The 12,115-nt window shown below is 43.8% G+C and overlaps 1 protein-coding gene across 5 annotated transcripts in view; it reads left to right on the forward strand.

Moving 5' to 3' along the window:
* CDK15 (cyclin dependent kinase 15) overlaps nt 1-12,115 on the forward strand; it is a 108,858-nt gene that overhangs the window by 37,371 nt on the left and 59,372 nt on the right. For all 5 annotated transcript variants that reach the window (XR_007134058.1, XM_047773254.1, XM_047773251.1 and 2 more), the window contains exons 7-8: nt 8,630-8,753; nt 10,494-10,614. Coding sequence is in view for 4 of the 5 variants with exons in the window: in XM_047773254.1 (XP_047629210.1) it covers nt 8,630-8,753; nt 10,494-10,614 (245 nt within the window). In the remaining variant the exon portion in view is untranslated. The remainder of the gene's footprint in view (nt 1-8,629; nt 8,754-10,493; nt 10,615-12,115) is intronic.

The raw sequence follows: 12,115 nt of genomic DNA on the forward strand, positions 1-12,115 counted from the left end.
TTTCTTATTCTCAATAAACTAAAGCCCAATAAGATATATGGACTTAAATAGGGAGTAAGAAGCAAAGTGATGAGGGCTATGGCCGTATAAAGTAGGGATACGATGAGAGCTCAGAGTAAGGGGACCCTGGTCCAGAGTTGGAGGCAGGGGGGAAAGGAATGTCTGCAGACAGGGGTTTAAAGAGAGTGAAAACATTTTAATGTGGCTAAAAGAATGTAAAACAGAGAATTAACTAGGAAATTGAGAAGGAATGTCTAGCAGTGTGTTAAGGACTCTGGTGAGGATGCAAGCTATTGTCTCCATAATTATGCGATTTCTTTCATTTTTTATTTTATTTTATTTTTTTATTTTAATTTTTATTTTTTGCCATCTCTTGGGCCACTCCTGTGGCATATGGAGGTTCCCAGGCTAGGGGTCGAAGCGGAGCTGCAGGCGCCGGCCTACGCCAGAGCCACAACAACATGGGATCCGAGCTGTGTCTGCGACCTACACCACAGCTCATGGCAACACCAGATCCTTAACCCACTGAGCAAGGCCAGGGATCGAACGAACCCACAACCTCATGGTTCCTAGTTGGATTCGTTAACCACTGAGCCACGAAGGGAAATCCCTCTTTCATTTTTTAAATGGCAGCACTAAGCAATTCAAATCGAGGAGCAGAGAAAGTAGACGGTTGGATTGATTCAGAATTGGGGTTTTGTCAGACATGTGAGAGGAAAGGACAGTTGGGCAAGAGATTTGGAGATTGTCAAGAGCAAAGTTAAAGTGATGGGCAGGGGCTTCTCAATGGAGTCCAATCTGAAGGAAGGAAATGAAGATAGGCAGGTTGCTGATAGCTAGGGAGCGAGCTGAACAGTCAAGGAACTAGAGGTGTTGGTGAAATAGAAGGACCGTTAGAGAAAGAGACACTGTGAGAAAGAACATTTTCAGGCTTGAGTGACTCACTTATGCTAAATGCTTAGCAGGATAGAGAGACATAGAAGACATGATTCCAGCCCTCGAGGGACTTAGAGCCCCAAACAGGAGATAAGACATACACATCAAAAGCATTGCAGGACATCAGTGAATAATATCAAGTGAGAAATGAGACCTAATGTTGTAGATGTGCAAAGTAAAAGAGATGTTCTCATTTTAAGAGGTTTTAATAAGGCAGACCTTAAAAGATGGCATGCATTTCAAGAGGCTGGAATAGGGGGGGATGTCACAGGAGGAAGGAATGTTTTCAACAAAGGCACAGAGCACGGAATCAGAGGATGTGTTCAAGGAAGAGGATCCAGAGTCGTGGACTATTAGGGTTGAAAGGACCGCAGTGTTTTTCACGCCTCAAGTGCTAAGCCATTACTGGGTTATGAAATCAGTTGGTGTTTAGCAATCAGCATTTTAAAAAATGAAATGGGATGAATGAGGAGAGATTAGAAAATATTATAGGATATTACACTTAGTAAGAATAAGCATTATTTCATGCAGCTTTTTTCCCAGTTGAAACTGTGCTTATATTAACTATGTGTGTATGGAAAACTAGAAACATATGTATTTCTTCCTGTGGGTTGCAGTGAAAAAAAAAAAAAAAAAGCCTTAAAAACACTGGGTTGGTCTAACTTCCTTATGTTGCAGAATGAGAATCCAGGGTTTAAAAGGTCAACTATTTTACCTAAAGTTATAGAACCAGTTTTTGCCATTGCTCAAAGGGATTCTTGGTTAAGATTCGTTTCCACTAGTGCCTTATGACATTGCTGGTCCTATTGGCCTGAAATAGACTGACTTAGTGAAATGGGGTACATTAGTCTGGGGAAATAGATTGAGTAGGTGGCTGAGAGCATTACTTTCTAAGAAGTGGATTTATTCCTTTGACAGTAGTCATTAAAGGGGTTTGACTGGAAAAGAATGACAGGATTAGAAGGAAATTTATGTAATTGTGGTCTGCGGGATGGATTAAAGAGAAGAGGCTAGAGTCAGGGATTCCAGTTAGGAGTTTATTGATGTGGGTGAGCCCAGCGCTTCTCAAGCTTCAGTGAGCAGACGCGTGACCTGGGCATCTGATCCAGTAAGTCTAGGGTGAGGCCTGAGCTTTGCATTTTTAACATGCTCCAAGGTGATACAGATGCTGCTGGTCGAGGACCAAACTTTGAGTAGCAAGGTTCTAGGTAAGAAATGACAAAGGCCTCAATGATGATAGTGTAGGTACAAATGGAAAGCAATGTGATAGATAAAAACAAACAAAAAAAAGGGTTCTGGAGTTCCCGTCATGGAGCAGTGGTTAACGAATCCGACTAGGAACCATGAGGTTGCAGGTTCGATCCCTGCCCTTGCTCAGTGGGTTAAGGATTCGGCGTTGCCATGAGCTGTGGTGTGGGTCGCAGACGCGGCTCGGATCCCATGTTGTTGTGGCTCTGGCGTAGGCCGGCGCCTGCAGCTCCGATTCGACCCCTAGCCTGGGAACCTCCATATGCCGTGGGAGCAGCCCAAGAAATGCCAAAAAGACCAAAAAAAAAAAAAAAAGGGTTCAGCCAGAACACGGTGATGAACAGGGCATGAGGAGGGAAAGGATGAGACCAAACATGACTGATTCTGAGTGTGGCTGACCAGGAGAATTAGAGCTTATTCACAAAAAGGAAGGAAGCTGATTTAGAGAGGAGGCGGAGGAGTCCTGTCTTAGACATGATGAGCTCCTCATTGAGGTGGGACAGCCGAAGGGAAATGGGCAGCGGGCAGTGGGCAGCTGAAGAAGAGATTGGTTCTCAGGATGAAGATGTATGCTGGCGATGGAGATTGAGGGCAATTGGCACGTGGAGTTTGTACGTAAAGACAAGAGAATGGATGATCAAAAGAGCAAATACACAATGAGAAAAGAACTTATGATAGAACTTTTGCCTTCAAGGGGTGAGAAGAGGAACAGGACAGCAAGGGACAAAGGATTGTAGAGGATCCAGAAGAATACATTTTTGTGGAAGTCAAGGCAAGAAACCGTTTCAAGGAGGGCAGGGTTGAGAGTGTCCTAAGCACCAGAAATACAGCTGAAAATCATACTTGACAGCAAGGACCTTGTGGATTTGTGAGCGATACACTAATAAATAGTGGAATTTATTTAGGGGTATATGAAAGCACCAAGGAAGGTGTTATCCAGTCAAAGTGTGTAGGAATAGGGAGGAGTTCCCCACAGTAGAGGCAGCAGTGAAAATACTGGGAGGCCGGCGAGGGTATGGTCTCTTCCAGGAACTGAAGATAGTTCCATAAGGCCGGAGTTTAGCATGAACAGAGTTGAGGGTTGTTAGAGAAGAGCCCTGAGAGGTAAGTAGGAGCCAGAGCTCGAAAGGCCCAGCTGTGTCTTGCTGTTCCATATGAGGAGCCATTAAATGGTTTTAAACAAGGTGCTAAATTCAGATTTCCTTTTAGTAAAGCTGCCTGTGATGACACTGTGGCAAATGCACTGGGAGGAGAAAAATACTATTTTTTGAAATGTTATCATCCCCTGACCTTACTCTTCCCTGTTTTTTCTACTCCTACCCCATACTCTCACTTCCTCCAGTCATTGTCTAAATGCTCGTATCTGGTGAGGCTGATGAGGATGGCAGTGGTGCAGATGTGAATTGATGGTGGAAAAAATGGACATATATGAAGTTAATTACTTAGAATCGAAAGGAGATGGAAGAGTCAGTTATGCTTTCTCTGGCTTTGAGTATTTAGGTGGATGATGGTGCCATTCAAAAATAGAAAAAAAAATGGGAGAAAATAGATTTTAAAGGGTTAGAGCAAGTTATGTTTTGGCATACTGAGTTTGAGGTGATTATGAGATGTCCAGGTAAACGTCAGACTATATTGGGTCTAATAGTTCAGGAAAGAGATCTGAGGCGGAGCTAAAGATTTTGAAATAATTAAAATACAGTTGTTAATTTCAGCAATGTCAGTGGATAAGATGGCTTAGGGGAGTGTGTGAGGTGATAAGAGAAGGTCAAGGATGGAGCCCAAAGGAATATCAATATATTAGCCATCAGTGGAGCAAGTGGAACCTATAAAAAGAACCGTCAGAGAGATAGGAGAAAAATTAAAAGATTGTGGCACCAAGGGGAGAGAGAGCTTCAGGAAGGAAGGCAGGGAGTTCCCGTTGTGGCTCAGCGGTTAATGAACCCGACTAGCATCCATGAGGACTTGGATTTGATCCCTGGCCTTACTCAGTGGGTTAAGGATCCGGCATTGCCCTGAGCTGTGATGTAGGTCACAGACGCAGCTTGGATCCCATGTTGCTGTGGCTGTGGCGTAGGCTGGTGGCTGTAGCTCTGTTTAGACCCCCTAGTCTGGGCACCTCCATAGGCTGTGCGAGTGGCCCCAAAAAGACAAAAAAAATTTTTTTTTTTAAAAAGGAAGGAAGACAGGATCAGATGCTGCAGAGGGAAGGAGCGAAAAGTATCCATTGGCTTTTCATAGCAAAAGGCATTGATGACCATGGTAAAACCATGGATAAAGTGATTATAGCAGAAGCCATTTTTTAGGGGGATGAATTTCACTCTTAGAGGACAAAAACTCCATCTGATGGCAAGACCCAGTGAGTGACCTGGGAGTGAGGGGCTAAAGTGGGTTGGAAAATCAGGTCATTGGAGTGCAGAGGTTTGGCTGGACATGTTCACGTGGGCACTGATGTCCAGGAAGCAACAGTGTGATCCAGGTGCCCAATGAATGATGGGAGTTGGGTAGATGACAGTGAGAAGAGAGGTAGAGGGAAATTTAGCTGGATGGCATGAAAGTCCCCATGGTATAAAAGTCCAAGGGACCAGGGTTCTTACTTGAAGGTGGAGAAGCAGTGGTTTGAAGTGGTACTGGCCGCTGACTCCACCTCACAGTGATTGAAAGTATGAGTAAGTTGTAGAAAAACTAGCATCCACTTGAAAATGCTGTAGGGAAGAAGTGAACCCAAGATCATTTAAGGAAAAGGAGACAGAAGGAAAGTCATCAGAGGTTGGCTTTTAGGATGTTATGAAACCAGGACCGAGGAGTGAAAAGTGAACAGTGAAAAAATTTGAGAGGCATTCCCATTGTGGCACAGCAGAAACCAATCTGACTAGTATCCTTGAGGATTCGGGTTCCATCCCTGGCCTTGCTCAAGGATCTGGTGTTGCGGTGAGCTGTGGTGCAAGTTGCAGACGCAGCTTGCATCTGGCGTTGCCATGGCTGTGGCGGAGGCCGCCAGCTATAGCTCCAGTTTGACTCCTAGCCTGGGAACCTCCATATGCTGCAGGTGTGGCCCGAAAAATCAAACAAACCAAGAAAAGAAAAGAAAAGAAAAGAAAAGAAAAGAAAAGAAAAGAAAAGAAAGAAGAAGGAAGGAAGGAAGGAAGGAAGGAAGGAAGGAAGGAAGGAAGGAGGAAGGAAAGAAAGAAAGAAAGAAAGAAAGAAAGAAAAAGAAAGAAAGAAAGAAAGAAAGAAAGAGAAAGAAAGAAAAAGAAAAGAAAAGGTTTGAGAGAGAGAGGAACGATGGATACTGGGTTACATAAAAGGAAGCAGAAAGCAGTGTGGAGATGAGCTTTAGGGAGGGGAAAAAAAAATAGGCTTCTATTTTAGTGATCACGGAAGACAGACTGGGACTCTTCGCGAGATCAGCCTGGGTCAGATGTCTCAAAGAACAAATCCCAGGGATCCCTGGTAAGTGGAGGGACTTGGGCTTCCCTGGAGGAATTGGCCGACTAGGGTCTGACTATGGTTTTGAGGGACTTCTAGCCCAGGTGGCACTAGCCCAATGGAATTACCTTGTTCCCAAGAGCATCATTGTGTTGGAAACAGAACTAACCTTCTCCCAGGTATGGAAAACCCCTGTGGAAAGGGTCATGATCTGGCTTGATGGTGAGTGAGAAGACACCATCAGATTGGTGAAGTGTCTACGGTGTGGAAGAAGGAATCCAGGTTGTAAGGGATTATGCAGTAAGTAGGTGGGGAGGTAGGTTACTCAGCACACCCTGCAGTTTTCGTAAGCGTGGCTATGAAATCCCACACCTTAAGACTGCAGTGTTCGCCATTAGCAAATGCTTATAGACAAAACACGGGAGCCAGGGAGGAAAAAGGCTGGAGACCAAGAAGGTGGGCGGTGGGTGCGGCCAGGAAGTGAGAATGGTCTACACTTTGGACATGAAAGGGATTTCAGGCTGGGCCACTAAGAAGCTCCATCTCCAACGCAGCCAAGCTAGTTCTCTCCTGCCCAGTTAGGGTTTAATTTTCTGTCTTTTCTCTGGTTTCTCAGGATGGTGGAGTGGTGTCAGGCAGGTCTGAATTTGAGACCTTGCCCTGACTCTTTCTAAACGTGGTTTTTCTGTTGTTTTGGTTTGCCTTTTAAAGAGGAAAAAAGGCGAATTTGTGGCTCTTGGTTGGGGGGCAGGAGAGGGGGAGGTTTCTTCACCTTGCCATCTAAACATGCTTTTAATGTTTCCTTGAGCGCTGTTTTTCTTATCTATAAATCAGGGACAAGCACATCTTCCTCACAGGGCTGTTTTAAAGGTTGCAAAAGGTGCTGGGTGTTCAATAAATGTTGTTTTCCCTTTCCTCCTGTCTCTGTCCCTGGCTGGCCACCATCTATCTTTTGTCTGTCACCTGTCTCTATCTTAGTACTATCACATTGAAAAACTAATTTAAAAAAAATTTTTTTAATTAAAAAAATTTTTTTGAGGGCTGCAGGTGTGGCTTATGGAAGTTCCCAGGCTGGGAGTCAAATGAGACTGCAGGCCTACACCACAGCCACAGCAATGCCAGATCCAAGCCGTGTCTGCGACCTACACTGTCGTAGCTCACAGCAATGCTGGGTCCTTAACCCACTGAATGGGTCCAGGAATAGAACCTGCCTCCTCATGGATACTAGTCAGGTTCATTTCTGCTGAGCCGCAATGGGAACTCCTAAAGAACTTATTTTTATGATGGCATCTTTTACCTGGAATTTAAGTTGGTCCTTTATATTGTCTTTTCCATGACCATTTATGTTTATAACCGATAGGAATGTTTGAATGTTGGCATAGATCTTTGTGCTTCGGCAGCTGAGTGATGTGATGAATGGTAAAATGAATACCGTATGTGTTTGAAGCACCAGAAAGAGAAATCACTGGGAAGACTCATAGACCAATGAACATTTGAAGTAGGCGTCTCAAGACAATTTTAACCTTCTTAAATGGCTTGGGACTCTGACGTTGGATCTGCATGGAGCCTACACAGTCACAGCTGTGGGAGGTAAACTCCCCAGGATCCTGCTTCCGTCAGACCATGATGCTCATCAACTTGACTCTAATGTCTTTAAGTCATTGTTAGGTCCTTCCAGGATCTAGCATCTCTGAAGTTCCTAGTCTCCAAGAGGTGATGGAAGAAGTACATTTATCTGCACAGTCCTGCACCTGCCACTTTGCTTGGGTCCCCAGGAAGGCCGAAGCTGGCCCATTCTTTTCAAAGCTGCTGAAACATGTTCTCAGTTGGCACGGGTCTTTGTACACACTAATATTGGAGTTTGAATTCTCAGTTGCCAGTGGCGCTGGAAAACAGTGACAGGCACTTGGAATACTAAGCATTCTTTTTTTTTGTCTTTTTGCTATTTCTTGGGCCGCTCCTGTGGCATATGGATGTTCCCAGGCTAGGGGTCCAATCGAAGCTGTAGCCACCCGCCTACGCCAGAGCCACAGCAACTCGGGATCCGAGCCGCGTCTGTGACCTACACCACAGCTCACGGCAACGCTGGATCATTAACCCACTGAGCAAGGGCAGGGACCGAACCCGCAACCTCATGGTTCCTAGTCGGATTCGTTAACCACTGCACCACGATGGGAACTCCCTAAGCATTCTTATTTTCTTTCTTTAAGCTTCTATATTGATGGGAACCTAATGATCTTTTGGGTTTTGTGCCTTGTAACCACATGCAACATTTTAACATGTGGGCCCAGAATGTATTTTTCCTGTTGTTACCCCCCTCCCCCCACTTTTTTACTTCTCTCTACTATTTATTCCTTACTCTCTTTTGATTTTTTTTTTGGGGGGGTCTAATTTATTTTGGTATCTTTTCCCTCGGAATCTATACCGTATATTTCCCTTGTTTTCACTTTGAACTGAAGACTTTAAAAATAGGTTTAAAAAGATAATGGTTCCTTTATTTCCTAATACCATCTCAGGATATATTTCCCAGTCTGGTCTCCCTGTGTTCTGTTTTTAAAAGGTTTTTATATCAGAGAGCCTGGAAAACTTAAGCAGTTGTAAACCTTCGAATATCATTTCCAGGTCAACTTTGATCTTGTATGCCAAGTTCATCAGTGGGAAAAAAAAATTAAATCTTTCACATCTAAATCAATAGCTAGTGTTCCAAAGGAAACTTCAAAGTTTAACTTCAGATTTTTAAGGAAGGGTAATTCCTTCAGTATCAAAGAAGCGAGATGTCAGGAAAAGCCAGAATCCCTTTGTTTAGGACATGGTCTACTTACTTGACTTTCCTTGTCCTTTTTCTCCTCTTTGAATGTAAAATCTTCATTTTCTTTTCTTTTCTTTCTTTTTTTTTTTGTGTGTGTGTCTCTCAAGAGACACTTTTACTATACTCTTTCAGATGACTGTTTTTGATTTAGAGGAGAAACCCACACATAGTGGCTCAAATCTGCTTAGATAAGGTGTTCATTCCTTCCAGCTTTTCATGTTTCAACTTTTGCGGGGCCTGGCATACATCCACCACCAACACGTTCTTCACAGGGACCTGAAACCTCAGAATTTACTCATCAGTCACCTGGGAGAGCTCAAACTGGCTGATTTTGGTAAGTCGCCCCCTGAGTCTCTTTCTGAGCTGTGAACAATGATGCTCTTTGTGTGTACATGTTTAAAGCATTGAGGAGGCCTGGCCTTTGAAAAGTGGGGCTGGGGGAGCCTAATGCTTTGTGAGGATAGCAAATCCCCATATACGAAGAGTGAGGCAAGAAATAGGGTGAGACTGGTAGCTCCTTTAGGAGCCCATCAAGCCTCAGTCTAATCAGATCCTAAAACGTGGGCGCCCCTACTACCTCCCGGCCAATTTTGAGTGAACTCGGTAGGTTTTGGAGAATGAACTTGGTAGGGTTTCCTAAATCTAGATGGATGTACACATTCCATCAGACTAGATCAAAGTTATCCCAGATGGCAGGAGAAAGAGGTTAATCCCAGACTGTGGGATGGACGCCTGCTGGAATGGAGGCCCCAGGACACCTGTTCCCACTCACCTATGTATTTATATAGATGAGACATTTTGAGCACCTGAGGCTTTTATTCCCATCAAAGTGATGCAGATATCCCCTGGGTATCACTACCTTTCCATTTTAGCACTTATCACAGTTTATTATTATACATATGACACACCTATATACTTATGTGATAATTTGTCTCCTCCATTAGATAATAAGCATTATGAAGGCAGCCTGGATCCATTTCTGCTTATGTTGTATCCTTAGTGCCTGGCACCATAGCAGGTGCTCAGCAAATTTTTGTTGAAAAACTGGTTCCATATAAGCTGAGGAACCGCTCATCTCTGTTTGGCAGATGTGAAATGGGGCTGCTATAGCTTCAGCAAGCATTTAGCAGACATTCATTTATCAAATTCCCCACAATAGTAAACTCATCTCTTGAGGTGTTTTCCAGCTATAGGTCATGTGATTCCGTGAGATAGATAGTTCACTGACAAAAGTCCTCTTGTTTTGCAGAGGAGTCATTTTCAGAATGACTCATTTAAGGTCCTACCAAACTAACTAATGTGGATGAACAGTGCCCACCCTTTATCTGCTAAACCGAGGATTCCTGGACTTCAGAAATGGAGGGTGGCCCTATTAGTCATGGACTGATCATTCATTGATGTTGCAAAGACCCCAAGTTACAGAGGTGTACATGTGCTCAAAGCTTAACTTTCTCTCACATAATGGTCTGACCTAAGAAGAGCTTTGTGGTGGCCTCATTGTGTCTTGGCCCCCTCTCCTTCTGTCATGTGGCTCCAGCATCCCTAGGTATTGTCTAACCCCATATTTCGGGGTGACTGCCACCTCCTTCTCACTGTAGCCTGGAGGAAGGAAAAGAGGTACCAATACTTAACCTCTCTGTCAAGTGCACCATCTGGAAGCTCACATATCATAGGCAAAAAGTTAGTTGCCTTGCCATACTTAGCTACCAGAAAGATCACATCTAGCTGTAAAATAGGCCAAAATTTGAGAAAGTCACTTGATAAAGAGGTACACAAGAATCAGATAGTTGAGTAGCTCTATTAAAAGCACCAAAGTTTGTGCTTTTTTTTTTTTTTTTTGGCTGCAGCGTGCAGCAGCTTGACATGGAATCTCAGTTCTCAGACCAGGGTTTGAACCCAGGTCACAGAGGTGAAAGCACCAAATCCTAACTACTAGACCACCAGGGAACTCCCTGTACATTATTTTCTAAATGTTGCTTACTCTGCCAGTTAGACTCTTTTGGGCAGAATGTATCTCTGTGGCCCTCTAGGAGGTCCCAGGACAACGAGTTCTGTGCTCTCCCCTGTTGGTCAGGTCTTGCTCGGGCCAAGTCCATTCCCAGCCAGACATACTCTTCAGAAGTTGTGACTCTCTGGTACCGCCCTCCTGATGCCCTGCTGGGAGCTACTGAGTATTCTTCTGAACTGGACATATGGTAAGAGCTCATGCCAAGAAGATGTGAGTCATCCTATCTGTGAATATTCCTTAATTTTATATTTTAAATACATTTTAAATAATAATTCTAATAATGACAATCACATTTGTGTACAGAAACATAACGCACTTTCCAATATGTATCTCATTGAATTTTTCCATCATTCTATGAGTTTTTGCAGTTAAAGAAGTTGAGACTCACAGAGGTCTTGCCCAAGGCATCTTCCTTTTTTTTTTTTTTTTTTTGTCTTTTCAGGGCTGCACCCATGGCATATGGAAGTATCCAGGTTAGGGGTCCAAGCGGAGCTGTAACCGCTGGCCTATGCCACAGCCACAGCAACATGGGATCCAAGCAGCATCTGCGACCTACACCACAGCTCACTGCAACACTGGATCCTTAACCCACTGAGCGAGGCCAGGAATCGAACCTGCATCCTCATGGATGCTAGTTGGGTTCATTACTGCTGCACCAGGACAGGAACTCCACCAAGGCATCTTCTTGATCCTATATTTCTACCAGTACCCCTCCTTCCAGCTCTTCTCTTCAATCCTTTATTTTTCCCTTGTCCTCATAAAGACATACATATACTCCCAAACCACAGATGCACACATGCATGCACACACACACACACACACACTCACACACACATCGCGCCTATCTGCCTGCTGAAAAAACTTAAGTACCAAGATTCTGTAGGCCTGATTTTCATGCCAATTCTATTTCTAGTCAATTACTCTGGATTATGTTATCTTGAAAAATCCATGTATGCTCTTTGCATCTATGTTTCTATGTTTTAAAAATAACTATAGTAAACTCTTCCCATGAGGGGCTAAGGGGACCTATGGTGCAGATGTAGGAACCACGTAGATGCTATCAAGTACAACTGAACTGTTGGAGAGGCTCTTGGATTAATGGGGTGCAGGGGGTGAGTGTGGGCTCTCAGCCACTTGTCATCCTGGAGGAGAGGTGTTATGTTATCCAGGTCTGATTCCTGGAAATATCCCAGTCACTTGCACAGTGACTTTGCAGCCACAGCCACCTCTTCAAAGGTAATGAAATATATGGACTTCTTTCCTTTCCTTAGAAGATGTTATTTAAACAGAAGGCCCTGTCTATAAACAAACAAAAACAACAACCAAAAAACCCACCTAAATGGGTACCTAAGCTTTTGATTTCCCAAAGAACTGAGAAAAGTTGAATTTTCCTCCATTGTATCTGGAGTCATTGATTTCCTGATACCCAGTACCATTTCTAGAAATATCACCTGCTAGTCAACCCCTCCCCTGAAACTGTCAGCTCTCACTGCTCTGCACTGTCACTTCAAAGGCCTTTAGCAGGCTCTGGCTTTCTCAGCTCTTAATGATCACTTCCTAGTTGTGCTTCCCAGACAGCAAAACTTCTACTCGTCACTTTAAAACTTTGTATTATTATGGAACGTTTAAAACATTCAAAATATGTAAATACGTACATCAGTGATTCTCAGCCAGGATCAATTTTGCTT

The sequence above is a fragment of the Phacochoerus africanus genome, chromosome 3 (genome assembly GCF_016906955.1).
Source record: "Phacochoerus africanus isolate WHEZ1 chromosome 3, ROS_Pafr_v1, whole genome shotgun sequence".
Classification (NCBI taxonomy): domain Eukaryota; kingdom Metazoa; phylum Chordata; class Mammalia; order Artiodactyla; family Suidae; genus Phacochoerus; species Phacochoerus africanus.